The sequence below is a fragment of the Macrotis lagotis genome, chromosome 2 (genome assembly GCF_037893015.1).
Source record: "Macrotis lagotis isolate mMagLag1 chromosome 2, bilby.v1.9.chrom.fasta, whole genome shotgun sequence".
Lineage (NCBI taxonomy): Eukaryota > Metazoa > Chordata > Mammalia > Peramelemorphia > Peramelidae > Macrotis > Macrotis lagotis.
Window position 1 is genome coordinate 232629922 of NC_133659.1, and position 20219 is coordinate 232650140.

The following is a 20219-nucleotide window of genomic DNA, read 5'->3' on the forward strand; positions in this document are numbered from 1 at the left end:
TCACTCAGCTACAAGCTTCTGTGTGCTGACTGCACAAGTGGGTTAAATGATTTCTAATAGAATTTTAGGCATTGATATATATAATACACAAAGACATTCTTCCTCCTGTCAGTTCCATTTTTAGATACCTCTGTACCAGGGTCATGATAGTAAATATTTTGCAACTAGTTTTCCATAGGGAATGAGGATGGAAACGAATATACAACACATATTTTTTTTAAAAAAATCTGCATTGTTAATGTCTCCATCACTTTCTAAAGTCTAGAAAATTAACAAAATAATAAATCAAACCCTGATCTGTAGCATTTGCCCACTCCTAAGATAGAGATGCTCACAATGAAAATTTAATAATCACTACTTTCAAGCCAGTTCTGTTTTCATTATGTTCTCAGAATGTGGACCCTCATTAGGAGTTCACCTACCCCCAGAGTCATGATGTGGCTTTTCTTTCTGTTATAATAGAATTTTTCTCATTTGCTAGAATTTGGTACTCCTAGCCAGTTTTCAATGAGTACAAGTTGTAGCTATTTTAATTCAAGATATTCTATGATGAAATTAGCTATTTTTTGATATTTTAATTTTAGCAGAGAATTATATTGTTCCTTTTTTTAATTTTTGTTACTGCTTTGTCAGATAGAATGATTGCAACTCCTCATTCTTTTGATTCACAATGCATAGCATTTTTTCCCTTCCTCATGTTTATTTTGTCAATTTCTTTTTAAAAAATTTTTATAAGCAACTGATTATAGGAGTTTTCTTAATCCAATTCATCACTTTTTCATTTTATTGAATGGCTTATTCTATTAACATTAAGTTAGGTTTTAGGTTTCTATTTTACTTTATCTAATATTGGGATTTCCCCCCAAATTATGATTTTTCCCCTATTCTACTGTAAACAGAGTATTATGGTCTTTCAGTTACTTTAACCTTTTTTTAAGGTGACTTTGTTTACACTGGCTCACCTTCCCTTACCCTAAATCCTTACTCTTATTTGTTACCCCTTTCCTCTTGAGCTTTTGTGTATTAATTCCTTTTTCTCATCTGCTTTTTTTCTGGTTATATAATTCTTTCCCTTCTTTTTAACTCTCAATTAATCAATGAGATTTCCCCTTCTCATCTGCTTTTCATCTAGTTCTGCTCATTAGTTATTTTAAAAACTTTCATTTTTGTTCCCCTTTCCAAAAAGAGTTTTTTTCCACTGTCTTCATTATCCATTCTCTCTCTGACTTCTCTAGAATCTCATTCTCTGGTTCATGACCTCTATCTGTTTTCTTTCTTTTCTCTGTACTCAAAATACAACCAAAGCTTGCAAAGTATTTATTCTTTGACTTAGTTATTTTCAGCATTTCAACGATCCAAGACAATCCCAGAAGTACTCCTGATGAAAACTGCTATTTGCCTCCAGAGGAAGAATTTATGGCATTTGAACAGTGACTGGAGCATAATATTTTTCACTTTCTTTCTCTTTTTTGTTCAAATTTTCTTTCACTAATAACTAATGAGAAAATATTTTATATGATTGCACATGTATAACCTATATCATATTGCTTACCAATTCAGGAAGGAGGGAGGAGAGGGAGGGAAAAACTTTTAAAAAAGTAATGTTCAAAGTATCTATTCTAGGCTCTCCCCTCTAGAACATAATGAAGACAGCTAGAATTGGCATGAAAGTGCTGATTATTAAATTTTCAGTGTGAACATATGTCTTAGGAATGGGAAAAGGCTACAAATCAGAGCTTGATTTATTATTTTGTTAATTATCTAGACTTAAGAAAGGGATGAAGACAATATTAACAATGCAGTTTCTGCCCCTACCTCCTAGAGCTTGCCTCATGTGTTTCCCTTTTCCATTATGCCTCACTCTCAGAATAATGCCAATTATTGTAGTTATCAGAGAAGATTCTGCCCCATAGTAGGGCTCGTCTCCCATAATGACCATGATTATGTACTCTACCCCGATCTATACTCTCCCTTATTTCCATTTTTCCACATTTTCCTCAAAATCTCTCATTTTCCTCAAAATCTCTTCCTGGGTCCATGTTTTCCTATTTTCCTAGGTATTAGTTGCCCCTAGAAAGTCCAATTTCTCCTCATCCTGATGAAGGAAAATTAAAATTTTCAAGCACCAGTGTCCCAGGTTACCACAACATAAAGTGCTCATCCCTTTAGACCATCTCTCTTCAACCATAGGAATTCCTTCCCACTACCACAATAAGACCTCCTTTCCTTTCCTTTTCTACTTCTCCTTACCCACTCTTCTGTAGGCTCTTTTCTTTCTGAGAACACAGAGTTTACCTTTCTTTCATTGCTAGTGTTTGATAAGACTATGGCATATCACATGCTACTCTCATCCCCCTGCTCCACTACCCCCTCTTCCATGTACCCTCCTATTTCATATTATTTTGTCATATAAAAATTATTTATTAGTCTGTTGGATAGAACCAGGGTATCACCAAATTCTATCCATATGCTTTTTGTCTGCCTCTTCAGTGTTACCCCTACAAAATTTCTGCTTTCATCCTTATCTCCTTTTGTATCTTTAGAGAGAAAAGTCTTGTACTAGCTTCTCTCTGTTGCTGTCCTAGAATGTTACATTTATTCACACCTCTGCATTTCTGTTGTTTGGGGTGTTTAACTCTTCAGTGCTGCTTTTGTTTCTAAAAATATTTCAAATGCCTCTTTATTATCTATCTATTATTGTTATTTATTCAAATACCTGTGGTTTTTTTTTCATATGTGGTTAAGCTCAGATTTCCATGTCACCTTTAGGAGGTCTATTGCTCTTTAGAATACATTACTCCATTCCCTCATACATTTTCTGATTAATAAATAATAATACTTGTGTTATTTGAATTTTCTTTCTTCTGTATTGGAATTTAATTCTCCTGACTTCTGGTAGAATTTTGTTGTTTCTGAGTTGAATTGTTAAATTTTAATCACTATGTATCTTGGAGTTTTCCATCTTGGGTTTGCTTGTTTTGCTTTGATAGTTGAGCATATTTTCTTTTAATATTTTTTTGCATCTCTTCTTCTAGTTTATACTTCATTTGTTTGGATATGCATTTCCAATATTTTGTTCTAACTATTATTTCTTTGCCATTGCAGATTCCATTTTTCTATCCTGCTCATTATTTTTGCTTATATAAGCCAAATTTTCTGCTCTCGTGATTCTCATTTCACTTTTGAAATACTAAAGAACAGCATGCTGTGATTCCATGGTATTCTCAAGTTCCACAGGGTATTCTACTTCATCAAGTGCTGCATTGTTTTCCTTTATTTTGCAGTATTTATTCATAGAGGTCTAACTGATTTTCTAACCCTCAAGGCTAGATTTCCTTCTCTTGCTATTACTTTCCCTGTTGATTTACTTGCTTATGTTCCACAGTCCCTTGAATTTTTTCTTCCTAAAGTCTTTGATAATTTCAGTCTTCTTCTCCCCCTCTTATTTTCTACTATTGTTCACTTTCTAATTGTCTCCTCACTAATGATGTTTCCCTTGGGAGCTGGTTTCAAAGTATCTCAGACTTTTCCCATACTGGGCAATTCCAGGATCACTAGTCTGGCTCTCCATACCCAATAACTTTTGGGTAGACAGAACAGTTGTTGAGTACTGTTCTTCAGGGTTAGTGGAGTGCTGCACAGCCTCCTCTTCCCACGCCATTCTTCCTACATTTTCTGGGCTAGCACCTACAGTTATTATAGAGAGTTGTGGTTCTATAAATATAAGGTTACCCATTGGTTTCTGTAGTTTAGCTTTGCCATGCCTTTAACATGTTTTTCTCATGAAATATTGACTATCTATGTCTCTTCCCTGGGACTGAATGTTGGGGAGCAAACTTTTGCATCCTGAAAACTGATTCTCCCTAGCACTGGAAAGAGGGAAGGGATGGTTAGGTATTGTTAAAAGACTCTGTTTGTGTATGTTTGTGTGTGTGTGTGTGTGTATACATATATATATATGTACATATATATACATACATATATATATATATATATATGTATCTGTGAGACACACAAAAACACAGAAACACAGAGACAGAGACAGAGATACATAGAGTGTTAATTGGGACTTTGGTTCTGGCAGTACAACCTCAGGTCCAGCAGTGTGGGAGGTGAGGGAGAGGTACTGAATGAGCTCAAGGTCAGTGAACATGATTTCATTGTTGAAATGTTTTCTAACCTTCTTTTGATTTTTAAATGTCCCAGACCATGGAGACAAAGATAAGCTGAAGTCACTTATCTTTGACCCATAATTCTTGCTTGTAGAGATGTGAGAAGTTGTGGGGATTACAGAAAATGTTGTCTTTCATCTTTTTGCTCACATGACCCAGTATAAAACTATTTTAGTTTAGCTCTAGCGTATGGTATATTTATCATCTCTCCAATAAACCCCATTCTTCTGGAACAAATAATATATTCATTGAAAGCCCATCCTTCAATGTATCTATTATAAACCAAGCTGAGGCAGTTTTTACCACCATCACCACCCCCTTTGCCATTTCCTCACCAGTAGGATTCCACTGAGACACTTTAACAAGATCTATGATACCAGGTATCACATAAACTCCAACAACTCTGAATAACCCTGTCTTTTCATCTCCATAGGATCATTATGATTGGGGGCTTCGAGCTATCAAGTCTGTACTCGTGGTAGCTGGATCTCTGAAGAGAGGAGACCCCGATCGACCTGAGGACCAAGTCCTAATGCGTTCCCTCCGAGATTTCAACATACCCAAGATCACAACTGATGACATGCCTGTGTTTATGGGCCTGATTGGAGACCTTTTCCCTTCCCTGGACATTCCTAGGAAGAGAGATCTTGACTTTGAAGGATTTGTAAAACAAGCAGTTTTAGAATTAAAACTTCAGGCTGAGGAAAACTTTGTGCTCAAAGTGAGTGGCATTACTCTTCCTTCATAATTTCAGAATTCATAAATTCTGTCTCAGTATTTATCTTTTACTCATTTGATTCTTTTGCTCATAAATTTTTATTGGTCTTGGATTCCAAGGGTGAGTTGATGCACAAATATTTAATTAAAGATAAAAATTTCAGAAAATTCACCTCCTCTTCTTCATAGATATGGAGAGTTATGTGGCTAAAATATCCCATCTCCATAGATGAACTACTTTTTTCTTTTTTATTCTGTTACAAGGCATAGTTTTGTGTTATTTTTTTCTCATATGGAAGGAAGGAGGAAGAAAACATTTGCAAATGAAGGTGCAAATCTCCTATTTCCATCTACACTATTTTTTTTTAGTAACTTTGTTTAACTTTCTATGATTTCTGCAGATTACTCACAAAGTCATCTGCATATATACATACATATGTCTATATGCATATAAATAGAGAGCCAGATCACTAGATAGATCTACACATAAGCATAGGTGTATATACAGTCCTAGACACAAAGTAAACTCAATAACTCCAAAACTCAATTCATTATGTTTTCCCAAAAATCTTCCCCTCTTCTGGGCTTCTCTATTTCTGTAAAAGGAATCACCATCTTTCTAATACCCCAGGTTCATACTTTCAATTTTATTCTGGACTCTTCACTCCTTCTCACCTTCACCCTCACCCTCAATAATTTTTTAAATTTTTTTTTATTTTTAAGTTATGGAATAAAACAAGAATTTCCATAGCATAGTACAATAAAATAAGATGATTGCACATAAAATTGCAAATCTACTATGTAAAACTTTCCATTTCTTTAAATATACAACAAAATTATAATTTAAATTATTTTTTGCTTTTTTTCCTATATCTATGATTTCACCAATAAAGGAAACTCAAATGAGGTAGCACACCCTCCCTTTTCAAAAATTCATTTATACAGTTTATGCAGTTTTTAAAAAGCTGGATAAGGTACTAGTGCAAGAGATCTAAAGAAAGGTAAAAGCAGATTTTTAAAAAAGGTAAAAAACTGAAGGAACATATATCTAATGGGGGAGATAGCTTGTAAAACAACTAAGTACATACAAAAAATATGCAGAGTTTATGGAAATCTGTATGAAAGGGGAAGACGCAAATATGTTATAGAACAGAGAAAATCTTTCTGAAGAAATGGTACTTTAATAGAGCCTTAAAGGAAGTCGGTGTCCAAGAGGTCAGAGCATAACAGACAGGACGGACAGTAAATGGGAAATAGAATGCCAGGTTCAAGAAACTATATTTGGTTCAGTATACCTACATTGTAGATTATAAGGAAAAGAGTAAATTATAAGAAAACTGGAAAGGTAGGAAGTGGCAATATTATAAATACCTTTAACTGCTAAATCAGAGATCTTTATTTTTGAAACTAAAGATAATAGGAAGCCCCAGAGCTCATTGAATGGGGGATTACTCTTGTCAGACCTACATTTTAGGGAAGTCACTTTTGCAGCTTAAAGGAAGTTAGATTTGAATAGGAGACACACACACACACACACACACACACACACACACACACACACACACACACAAATAAAGAGGAAACATAAATGTGCCTCTTGCTTCTCATTGTCCATTCTGTTTCCTATCTCTACCATCAATTCTGAGCATCATATCTTTCTTCGAGTTTAACTCCATTCGCATATATAACCCTCTCTAGAGCCTTGTGACTAGGTCCCTGAGTCATTTTTCTTCTTTTCTCAAGGATTTCAGTACTTGGCTCAAATCTTCCAAAACTCTTCATTTATACTTCAGGATTTTAATGTATACTTGGGTTTATTAACCTCTTTAACTCCCATGACCCAAACCTTCACTCTAAGAGCCAAACACATAGATAATCACATGAATTTCTTGCTCCAGCTCCACAATTCAAACCTATAATTTTTTCTATTTGATCACAATTTCAAATCTTTTGAATTTCTCCCTATTCCTTACCTCTCCTAAACTTATTCTTCATTCTTTTTGTAATTTTCAGTCACTCTACCACTCCCTCCTTTCCCAAGCTATCATCCCTACTCAAACTTTACTTTTCTTTCTTTGAAAATCTTGACTCAATGGTTAATCAATTTAACTTTATAGTTTCTTCTCATTGAATCTTTTATCTCATTGCCCTATCCCTCACCCTAGATCATTCCCACCGCTTGCCTTCTTTATTCCTGCCCAGTTGAAGACTGTCACACAAACATGTTGACTCAGTCCTTTATCCATTTATCCTGAGTCCACTTATCAATCTGAAATGGGTCCACACTGCTGTACACCAATCTTTCTATTTTCCTCTGATTCTCCTCCTTTCTCTTCCCAAGACAATCTTTTGCTCTTTCTACTGTATCTGTTCCAGGCTTTCTCTTCCTAAGTTACCTATACCATTTCTCCCTCTTGCCCCTCAGTAGAAGTTCTCACCTTACATTTCAGGATAAAAGAATAATGAGACCATTCATTGAAGAATTTCCATTCCTCCTTAGTTTCACACTTCAGATGATCTCAACATCATTCCTTATTCTCTCATTATATTAGACTCTGAAAAAGAGACCTTTAACCCTGCCCACATCAGCCTTTCCAATTGTGCCTTTAATCTCATCATCTGTCTCCTCTGGAGAAAAATTTTCCCTCCAATAATCTCTTCTGTATCTAATTTTCAATCTATCAATTCCTTAATTTCTGCCTACAAACATGCCTCAACCCTTTTTAGAAATTCATTTGACCACACAAAAGCCACTATTCTAAATTTTACCTCCCTTTCACAATCAAACTCTTAGGAAAATCTGTCAATACTTGTCTCCACTTCTCACCTTCCACTCATTTCTCAACCCTTTTGCAATTTGATTTCTGCCCCTACCACTCTATAAAGATTTCTATAATCCATCTTCCTAAAAAACACTAGCCATCACCAAAGATTTCTTCATTGCTATTGAAATGATCTTTTTAAGTCTTCATCTGTCTTCATTTCTCTGCCATATTTGCAACATTTGACAACTCTGTTGGCCTCTGCCCTAAGTTTTCATGACATCAATCTATTTGGATTTCTTCTTACCTAACTGAAGCTTCTCAATCTCCTTTCCTAGAACATTTTCTATGTCCTATCCATTAGTACTTATAGTCCCAAATACTTTACTGTGACCTTTTCCCTCCCCCTTTCCTCTTCTCTCCTCTCCCTTCTCTTTTTTACTGGTTTGATTGACTTTTATGGATTCAATTATCATCTCTACAAAGAAATATGAAATTTTTATATACAACTTTCCTGTCTCTTGAGTTCTAGTGTCAAAATGACATTTAGTGTCTCATGGATAACTCATACTCAACACACTCAAAACCAGACAGCTCTACCATTTTTCATATCATCTAGGTTCATAAACTCAGAACCATTCTTGACTTTATTCAATTAGTTATTATATCATTGACTAAATCTTTAGAATATCTCCCCCATCCATCTCCTTAAACACTGCACCTGCCCTATGTCCAGTCTTCATCACTTCTCACCTGAACTATTGCAATAGCTTCCTTATCGCAATATTATTATTATTATTATTATTATTATTATTATTATTATTATTATTATTATTATTATTATTATTATTCCTTGGCCTCTTTCCTATCAAATCTATCCTATGTACCACTACCAAATTAACATTTTACTTATTTATTTTATTCTCAGAAAATTTTGGTGGTTCCTCATTGCTTCTGGGTTAAAAACAGAAACTGTGTTTGATATTTAAGATCTTTTGCAATCTAACTCCAATTCAAACTGACCTACTTGATCTTCATATCTAACATTCCTACTGCTGCTTCCATAAGACTTTCCATAAGATTCCCTGTGCTTAGGATGCTTTTCCTTTTTTTACTTTCCACTGCTTAAAACCTTGACTTCTGGGGTGGCTAGGTGGCGTAGTGGATAAAGCACCGGCCTTGGAGTCAGGAGTACCTGGGTTCAAATCCGGTCTCAGACATATAATAATTACCTAGCTGTGTGGCCTTGGGCAAGCCACTTAACCCCATTTGCCTTGCAAAAACCTAAAAAAAAAAAAAAAAACCTTGACTTCTTTCAAGGTTCAGTTCAAGTACCATCTTCTAAATGTGATTCCTGATTCCCTCATCCTCCTGGAACCCCCTTGGATATTTTTTTTGTATATGCCTTGTATTTTTGTAACTCTTTCCACTAGAATATTAGCCACTTGAAGAGAAGATTTTCTCTTTTTTGTATTTATATCTCTAACACCTAGCAAAGCATTGGGTACAAACTAGGCTTAAAAAATGTTTGTTGATTGATTGATGAATTGCCTAAGTCAAACGTTATTTCAGGTGGTACAACTGGAAGAACTCTTGGCTGTGCGACACTCTGTGTTTGTGGTGGGGAATGCTGGCACAGGCAAGTCCCAGGTACTGAGGTCTTTGCATAAAACATACCAGAACATGAAACGACGACCAGTCTGGACTGACCTCAACCCCAAAGCTGTCACTAATGATGAACTGTTTGGCATAATCAACCCAGCCACACGAGAATGGAAGGATGGTAAGAAACATCTGAGACCAGAGGGAAATTCTAAATTGTATGACCTGTGACTCAGCTACTGCAAGACTGCATTAATTTCCTTTACATCAATTAGAGTTAGGAATATTTGTATGAATAATAGGAAATAAAAACACAAGATAGATCTGATGAAGTTACAAAGAGGCTATAAAAGGGAAAAGAAGCCATTGTGATTGGGAAGAAAACTTTCAACAAATTGTATTTGTTCCTTTAAGCTGTACAATATTTGTTCCATCCCTCCTATGTAATCTTCTTAAGCTTTCAAGGTCAGTGAAGAGGAAATCAGAGAAAAAAAAATAATAATATCAGTTTCCTTATTATTTTACTCATGCCATGTCACTGAGAATCTGTGGCAAATAAAGGTGAGAGATAAGCATGCTGTTAAGTGCTGGAAAACAAGAATATTGAAGTCCAGTGATGTCAAACAACTAAAAAAAGGAGCTCTGCAGAACACAATATATTGACTTTGAAAACCTCAACTTAACATTATATATCATATTTTATTTTTTATTTATCTTATTAAGCATATTTTAATTTGCTTAGCAACATTGAACTATAATCAATCTTCCTAATGAACATTACATACTACATGAACCAGAAGTCTCTTAATAATGGGGAGTCCTCAAAATTAATGTAGAATACATTCCCACAGTGTTTTATACTGAGAGGTACTGAAAGCTTCCTTCTATAAAAAAAAGTCTAACAGAGAGACTTCCTGGAGTTTTATTTGTATTTATCTCAATTCTCTTACTGACGACAAAGAAAAACATTGTTAATTGTTTGGAAAAGTTTTTTTCTGAATTGGATTTTAAAAGGGAAAAAATGAAGGGTATTTATCATGAAAATATATTAATCTTTTAAAAACTTTTATGTTTGACTTTCTCAGTATCTGTCAATCACTTGCATTAGTTTCTAATAATAGTTATAATAGTTAACATGTACATAGTAATTTTATGTTTGAAAAGTGTGCTGTTGAAAAGGTACTGTTATTATCCCTATTCATAGATGAGGAAACTGAGCCTGCTAGAGGGTAAGCAATTTACACAAGACCCCACAGTTAGCAAGTATCTGATGTAGGATTTGAGCTCTGGTCTTCCTGATTTTTGAGTCTTTGCACCATCTGGCTATCTCTTGTTTTTCTTTAATCAGATTGATTTAGATTCATTGGACATGCTTTCAAGGACTGACACTGGTTTCCCTCTCTGAAGAATGAAATATTTCAGGATGTTTAGTCTCCAAATGTTTTACTTGTCCAATGATCCCTTTTCAGTGTCATAAGTTTCACTGAAAATGAATTAATTTATCTACCAGTACCTATATGTGGAAAATGTAGGAAATCAATATTATATAAGCCTGATGAGGCATGTATATATATATATATATACATATATATATATACACATACATATTTATACATATATGTAAGAAAGATGCAATATGGTATAGTCCATAAAAAGCTACCCTTTGAATCAGAAAGAGCTGTTTTCAAACTCTGACTGTGTCACGTATTGTCTTTGTGACTGGGCACATTATATAATCTTACAGTGTTCCCGGTAGCTGTCTAAGACTATAAGACGAAAAAAGGTTCAAATCTTCACTAATGGAGAATCTTTCTTATTGGCCATGCCAAGGAAATTATATATCTAATTTTAAAAAATAGAAAGGAGATACAAAGAGGTGGCATCTTGACCATTTTCATATGACAAATCCAGATAGAATGTCAACAGTATATGCGGGATGAGTATATATGATATGTATATAGTTTATAATGGAGAATTCCTGGAGCGTTTTTCATATTTAGCTCATTCCTCCTACTGAGGACAAAGACACACACACACACACACACACACACACACAAAAACAGCATCATTCAAGAGTGAGAGAATTGAGAGCTAAAAAATTTACCTGTTAAAGCCCTTTAAATTTGACCCTAACCTACTTTTCGCTTTCCTGCATTCAATAGTCCAGTCAAACTTGTCTCTTCCTAGTCCTTACATATAACACTCCATTTCCTTTCCTTCCTTTGTTCTGGCTATCCCCAATACCTAGAATTCATTCCTTTCAAAACTCAGCTAAAGTTTCACCTTTTACATGAAATCTTTCATTATCCCCTATCATTATCCCTCAGCTGGTAATACCCCCATCTAAAAAAAAATTACCTGAGTATTTATATATACAAACCTGGTTGTTGTCCTTTGTTTTTAAAGATCAAAATGATATTATTATCATTATCAAGGAATCAAGGTACAGTATGACCAACTGTGGTTGTTCTGACCACTTATGGACTCAGAAGTGCCTTTGATGTAGACATATCATAATAGTTGGTCCTATGCCAATGTCTTCCATGTTACAACTTCTATTCCAAAGTTCTTCAGAGAGATCTTGATAGTACCCTTGTATTGCTTCTTCTGACCTGCATATGAGTGCTTACTTTGTGTGAGTTCTCTTTAAAATAGTCTTTTAGGTAAATATATGTTTGGTATTCAAATAATGTGGTCAGCTCATTGAACTTCAGTTGAAAGTTCAGCTTGAGAAACACTATCAGTGTTCAGGACCTTTATTTTGCCAAGTGATCTTCAGAATCTTCTTAATACAGTTCAAAAGAAAATGATTCCATTTCCTGGCATGGCACTGGTGTACTGTTCAGGTGTCACAGGCATACAGCAATGAGATCAGCACAATGGCTTTGGAGATCTTCAGTTTGATAGGCAACCTAATATTTCTCTTTTTCTATACTTTCCTTTGGAGCCTCCAAAAGAGGCTGACTTGCTGTGACAATGTGTATGTCAACCTAATGATCTATATGCATATCCCTGGAATGTATACTGTCAAGGTAAGTGAACTTATTTACAGCATTCAAACTTCATCCATTTGATGTAACCAATGGTTCCATGAATGGATGGTGCAGTGCTGACAGAATCTCTGTTTTCTTGGTGTGGTCAGCTCACAATTAGTATGAGAGAATCAGTCTTCTCTCTGTGGCATCTCAGTCTTTTCAAGTTAAGTAATTTACTGTCAGTGTAGTAGCTTACCTTAATGCTGTTTCATTCTAATTGAAGGTGGATATAAAGCATGGGAGTAAGTGTACAGCCTTGCTTCAACTCCAGTGGTGATTGGGAAAATGTTAGAGCATTGTCCATTATCCTGAAACCAGTATGTCAAGAAATTGTTGAACTCCAGGCAACCAAATTTTGACATAATTTTTATAAGCCCTCATGACTGAAGTATCAAAGACTTTTATCAGATTGAAGATCTGCTCCTAGCATTTCTTCTGGAGTTGTTGGGCAGGAAACATCAGATCACATTGCCTCTCAGGTACATGATCATCTTCCCAGTGAAGGATCAGCCTATTAAGGAAAATCCTGTCAACAATACTGAGAGAGATCTCTTGTGATTGTCATAGGACAATCTATTTCTATTATCTGATTATGATGGACAATAGAGGCATTATTGACTTTCTTAGGGATAACCTCCTCTTATCATATAACCCAGAAGATTTCAGTCAGTTTTTATATGAGTAGTGGATCCTCTGCCTTGTAAATCTCACTTGGAATAGAATCAGCACCTGGTGCTTTGTGCTTTGTCACAGATGAGGAGCCTAATTATAGTTGAACCCTCTTCCTTATATAGAAATTCAGCTAGAAGTGGATTGACTTCCACCAGAGGTGTGTGTCAGTGCCTTCAGCATTGATTAATGATAGTTTGTTGAGAACAAGATAGAAGTGTTCAGCATGTCACTTCACTATTATTTTTTTTTATCACTAATCAATGTGGCTCTAACAGCATTGAGTAGTTGAGGGGCACCATAGGTCTTTGGCCCATAAATAGCCTTCAGGGTATCATAAAAGCACTTTGGATTATTACTATCAGTGTAAAAGTGAATTTCATCTGCCTTCTTAAAGAGCCAAGAATGCTGTATCTTTCTAAACTTCACTTTACTTTTCATGGAGTTAAATTTTTAGAGATAGATGAACTATCCATCTAATAAACTCTGTAGAGTTTTCATTTTTCACTTAGTAACTTCTAAATTTCCCCTTCATTTTTGTCAAATCAGTCTTTGATGTTTGTGAATGCTCTAACCCAGATGAGTAAATATAGTGCCATATTCCAAATCACTGAAAGCTACTCACTCCTTTTCTGTTCCAACTGTATTTTGGCTCAGCTTTCTCTCTAAGCTAGCAACAACTTTTCTCATTCCCAGTAGTTCTCTAATCTGTTGACATTAAGTCTTCTGGTTGTCATCTTGCCTTGGAGGTCACTGCTTTCATTAAATGTTAATATTTGACTTGGAGAGGATAAGTCTATAATCAGACCCGTAGTCTTTCTGTCTCTTCTCCTTATAGTAATAGCCTATTAAATCCCAATGTTTACTGAAAGGGTTCATCCATGATGTTTTCTTGCATTGAAGCAAATGGTAGCTAAGAAGGTCATGAGATACATAAGTCACGTTAGGGTGACTCCTCCATAGGAAGAAGTCTTCACATGCTTGAGGTAGATACCGTTTAACTCCCCAAAGAGTTTAAGACACTTGGTTGCTCTCAACCTGGGTTTAACCCATCTACTGAAATGGTTTGCCAGAGTGTGGCCACTACATATACTACAGCTTCTTGGAGCCACAAGTGAGAGTTGGATGGGTCAGGTGAACATCAAATGTTGATAAGCAGCCCTAACACCAGGGGTACATGTCATCCTGAAAATAGCTACATACTATTTATACACACAAATATGTATATGTAAATGTATATGTATACATATATATAAAATATATTTATATACATCTATATTGTACTTCAAAATAAACATGCTACCTCCCTGAATAGAATTTAAGCTCCATAAAAGCAACAACTATTTCATTTATCTTTGTTTTTCCAGTGCACTGCATAATGCCTGACAGTAGGTGGTTAATAAATATTGATTGATTGATTGATTAACTGATAATTGCTTTCTTTTAGGACTTTTCTCATCAATCTTGCGTGAACTTGCTAATATAACACATGATGGACCTAAGTGGATTTTACTGGATGGTGACATTGATCCAATGTGGATTGAGTCTTTGAACACAGTCATGGATGATAACAAGGTATAATTCAGAAACAAGAGAAAAATATCTAACTCATACATAAGTGTTCAATTAAATTTGATATTTTTATTTTTAATTGAGTTTCAGTTTTTCAACTAACAAAAAATTTTCTCCCCCTCCTACCTTTCCTATCCGTATTAAAAAAACAAGCAATTCCATTTAACATATGTGCATAGTCAAGCAAGAATTGACCATTTCTCAAAGATATCTTTCTTTCTGCACCTTGAATCTATCACCTCTCAGTCAGGAAGTGGGTAGCATACTTCATCATCAGTTTTCTGATGATAGATCATTGTATTAATTAAGACCTTAAGTATTTCAGAGTTGTTTGTTTTCAAATGTGATCATGTATAAATTATTTTCCTTGTTCTGCTTATTTTACTCTGTGTTACTTTATACTTCTCATTTTTCATAGAAAACTATCCCTTACTTTGAATGAGATATATGTCTAGAAATAGTCTTTTTTATATAGTCACTTCTTGTGACTTAACTAATCAAGTTTAGTTTTTTTTTTAATAAAACATATGGGGGCAGCTAGGTGGCATAGTGGGTAAAGCACCAGCCTTGGAGTCAGGAGTACCTGGGTTCAAATCCGGTCTCAGACACTTAATAATTACCTAGCTGTGTGGCCTTGGGCAAGCCACTTAACCCCGTTTGCCTTGCAAAAACCTAAAAAAATAAAATAAAATAAAACATATGTTTTAAAATAAGTGTTATCCCCTTCAGAGTAACTATGTATATGATCATGTATCATTGTTCAACATATATTTTGTGATTATACAATAGTAGGTACTATTATTATTCCCAGTTTATAGATAAGGAAACTGAGGTTAACAGAGAATGATTGACTTGCCCAGGGTCCCACAGCTACTAAGTGGCTGGATTATACTCTTCGATCCAATGACACTGGCCTTCTTGTTGTTCCATGAACAAGACATTCTTAGTTCTTGATGTTTTCTCTGCCTATCCCCCCATACCTGAAATACTCTCCTCCATATCTGCTTTTTGACTTTCCTGAATTACTTAAGTCTCAAATAAAATCACAGTTTCTCATAGAAGACTTAGTCAATCCTTTTCATTTTAGTGCCTTCCCTCAGTTAATTATTATACATCGTTTATTGTCTCCCTCATTCAATTGTGAACTTCTGGAGGGCAGGGAATATCTTTTGCTCTATTTGTTTTAATCCACAGTGCTTAGCACGATGCCTAACTCATGGTATGTACCTAATAAGTGTTTATTGACTAATTGATTGAAGCAATGGCTACTTCAAATGAGCTTGCCTTCAAATGGGGGAGGCAGTACCTACAATACAATATATGTATAGTACAAATATAAAGTTAGCAAGTACAAATATATACAAAGGAGTTAAATACAAGGTAGTTTTAGAGGTCAGTCACCAGCAACTAAAGAATCAGGGAAGTTTTAATGCTAAAGGTGATACTTAAACTGTATCTTGAAGGACAAGAGATATTCTATTAGATAAAGAAAAAAAGAGTGCATGAGTGTATGAGAATCCCCCTGGAAATATGGGAGATTGGAGTATTATACATGAAAAATAGAAGGAGGGCCAGTCTCCAAACAGAGACTGGGATGAGGTTATGAAGAGATTAAAAAACCAATCAGAGGAATTTATACTTATTTGATCCTAGAAATATTAGGAAGTCAGTGGAGCTGATGAAATAAAGAAATACATAGTGAGTTCTGCATTTAGAAAAAATTTTGGACAGTTATGTAGATTTGTCTGAAGTGGTGAGAGTTGGGGCAGGGAAACTAATTAGGTGACTGTAGTAATAAGTCAAATAAGAGATAATTAGAACCTAAATTAAGTTAATATCTGTATGAATGTAGTAAAGTGGTTCCAATATAAGAGATGATATGAAGTAGAAAGGGCAAGATCTGGTAGCTGATTAGATATTGGAACAAGGGAGATTGACAAGTATAGGATAATTTTGTAGTTATGAACATCAGAGCCTAAAAGAATAGTGATGACATTGATAGAAGTAGAAAATAACTGAAGAGGGTAGAATTTGAGATTAGAAGATAATGAGCTCAATTTCATACATATTTGAGTGGAAAACTGTCTCTTAGATATTCAGGCTAAAATGTCAGTGGGCAACCAGATATCCAGGCTGAAGCTCATCGAAGAGGATGATGTTGGAGATTTGTATAAGTTATTGTTGTTCAAGCCACTTCAGTCATGTCCAGTTCCCCATGATTCCATTTTGGGTTCTTGGTAGAGATACTAGAGTATTTCTTTTACTTCTCCAGCTCATTTTACAGATGAGGGAAGTGAGACAAAAAGTGAGGCAAACAGGATTTAGTGACTCACACAGTTAGTATATGATTTGGATTCAAGTATTCCTGAGTCCAAGCCCAGCACTCTATCTACTCTACCAACCTTCCTGCCCTTCAGACAAATTAGTGATCAGGAAACTAAGGGAAAAACTACAAAAGTTCATTTTTCCACCCTAAGATAAGGAATTTGGTTCTAAGGCAGGTGACCAAGATAGAAGCTATAGAATAGGGATAAGCCAGTTTATTAAAGTTCCACCTTGGGGGTAATGTGACAGAGCCAGGCAACACTCAGATCATGCCTTGGATCAGACCACCGAGGGTCCACTGAAAGTATGCAGCTCCTGGCATTTATAAATATTGTGAATATATCACTTATTACCCACAGAAAACAGCAGCTGGATTCCAGTGAATACAAATTAGACCACAACATTCCTTCAAAACATGTGTATATAACCTTGCCCTAATTTTTTTTTGAGAAGTAAAACTGTAAGAAAGAGTAAATAAAAAGACTCCTTAAATATAGAACCATTCAGGTGCCAGAGATGCCTAAGATACAACCTCAGAAGCCATTACTTTCAAAACACCTACTAGCAAGGCCTCAAAAAAAAAAATAATTTGACCATAAGGTCAATTATAATTCCTAGAAGAAATGAAGCAAGGGTTTGAGTTAACATATAGTTTGCATAAATATATACTTTGGATATATATGTACATATACATATATACATAGTTATAAATATTGAGAGAGAGTTTGAATTTGACTAAAAAGTTTAAATTTCAGTTGCAAGAAAAAATACTGCAGAAACCATAAAAAAACAGTTTCAAGTATCAAAGGGAGTCAGAGTCAGGATCACACAATAATTAGTAGCTACCACTGTAAAGGAACAGAGAATGGATAATACAATATTCCAAAAGGCAAAAGAGAGTCTCATAACCAAAAATAACAACCAACACAACTAAGTATAATCCTATGGGAGTGAGGAATGGCTAGAAAAAGAATAATTAATGAAGCAGGAAACTTCATCATACCTGATGAAAAGATCACAGTTTAGAAGAAATTTTCAAATACAAATAGACTTGGTTAAAAGAAACAAGGGAAAGATTCATTTTGCTGAAATATATTGAGAGAGAACAAATGTTTATAGTTTAACATGAAATATGAAAAGATAATCCCACACTCCTTTGAAGAGTGAGATCCATGGTAGTAAAACATTGCATATAATTTCAGATGCTTTTATTTTATTTATTGGTTTTTTGGTGTATTTTTCTTCATTTTTTAAGCTATTAATTTTTAGCACCTTTGGAGGAGCAAAGAGGAAAATTAATATAAGGAATTTAGGTGATATTTAAAAGCAAAGGATATGATAAAAATTTATTTGAAAAAAAATAAAACAACTCCTGACTGTATAAAGTATTTGGGGATCTGCCTACCAAAAACCATAAAGAATCTTTATGAATTGAAATACAAAATTCTATTTCAAAAATAAATAAAATTAAATAATGTCAGCTATGTAACACAGTAAATAGTCTGGAATCAAGATGAACTGATTTCAAGTTCAACCTCAGACACGTGTTCTAATCTTGTTGCAGTCTCTACTCCCTTGTCCTTCTCATTCCCTCTCCAAGACAGATTCCATTCCCAAGATCTTAGCCTTTCTTTCCTTCAAAATATTTTTTATAATCTCCTCAGTTTAATTTGTTTTGCCCGTGAATGTGAACCTGGGCAAGTCACCTAACCCTCTCAGCTTCAGTTTCCTCATCTGTAAAATAGAGATGAGAATAGCAATGCCTCCTAGTACTACGGTGAGTATTAGATGACATAATGTTTCTAAAGTACTTATTCCAGTGCTTGACTCTTAATAAGTGCTTAATGAATGCTTGTACCCTCCCTAATGAAAATCCTTTGGAGGAACAACATATATAAAAAAAAATCAAGGGAAATAATGAAAAAAAAAAGATTGGAAGGGTACTTAGCAGTACCAGATTTCAAACTCTTCTAAAAAGTAGTTTTGTTAAACCAGTTTCCTACTGGTTATAAAAATAGAGAATAGTGAATCAGTAGAACACATTAAATCTAAACATATAGAAGCAAATGATCCTAAAAAACTGAAATTTGAAAAAATTCAAGACCCCAATTACCAGGAGTATGGACACATTATTCAACAAAAACAAGGAAGAAGAAGTTTGGCAGAAGTACGGTTTAAACCAACACCTATTCCATGTACTAAGAAAAGTTCCAAACAGGTACATAATTTAGATATTATAGTTGGTTTCATTTTAAAGTTTTAACCTAGAAAAGCGAAGAACTTAATTTTTTAGGTTTATTAATATGAGTTCTTATTTTTCAAAGATTTTATTTTGAATTCAATTTCCCCCCCAATCTTACCTCCCTACCCCAACCCCCGACAGAAGGCAGCCTGTTAGTCTTTACATTGCTTCCATGATATGCATTGATCTAAGTTGAATGTGATGAGAGAGAAATCATATCCTTAAGGAAGAAGCATAAAGTATGAGATATAGAAGAATTGCATAGTTTGTGGGATTTGAACAAAGACCAAAGACTATTACCTTTAATTTTCAAAAAAATGGGGGGGGGGGACCTAGGTGGCGCAGGGGCAGCTAGGTGGGGCAGTGGGGGGCAGCTCACAGTGGATAGAGCACCGGCCCTGGAGTCAGGAGTACCTGAGTTCAAATCTGAACTCAAGACACTTAATAATTACCTAACTGTGTGGCCTTGGGCAAGCCACTTAACCCCATTGCCTAGCAAAAACCAAAAAAAAAAAAAAAAAATAGAAGGGAAATAATAAACTGGTAGAAAATCATTGCAGTAAATTTATTTGATAAAAGTCTCATTTTCAAACTATAGAAGGAATTAATTCAAATTTGTCAGGAGTTATTAACAAATTGGTGAATGATCAAAAAATATGAAGAAATGTTTGTTAAGGGAACAAATTGAAGCTCTCCATAATCGTGGGGGGAAAAAATTGCTCCAAATCACTAATAATTAAAGAAATGCAAATTTAAGCAACTCTGAAGATGTAACTCATACCCATTAGATTGCCAAATTTGATAGGAGAGAAAAATGACAAATACAGGTGTAAGAATTGAAAAACAAGACCTTTAATGAATTTTTGCTGAAGCTGTAGAATTAGTAAACGCATTCTGGAACTGTGCCTCAAAAGTAACTAAATTTTTTGACCTTAAAAACTACTGCTAACCCTATACCCCAAATAAGTCAATGAAAAGACTGCTATATGCAAAAATATTTTAGCAGCTTTTAAAATAGTGGCAAAGAACTGCAAACTAAGGTATTTCCTAACAATGGGAATGACTGAACAAATTATGTCATATGTAAATATAATGGAATACTATTGTGCTGTAAAAAATGATT

The 20219-nt window shown here is 34.8% G+C and overlaps 1 protein-coding gene across 1 annotated transcript in view; it reads left to right on the forward strand.

Annotated features, from left to right (window-relative positions):
* The window catches only part of DNAH9 (dynein axonemal heavy chain 9), a 546775-nt gene that overhangs the window by 279553 nt on the left and 247003 nt on the right, over nucleotides 1-20219 (forward strand). Inside the window, exon 30 of the mRNA XM_074225133.1 lies at nucleotides 14405-14532. Coding sequence (XP_074081234.1) covers nucleotides 14405-14532 — 128 coding nt within the window. The remainder of the gene's footprint in view (nucleotides 1-14404; nucleotides 14533-20219) is intronic.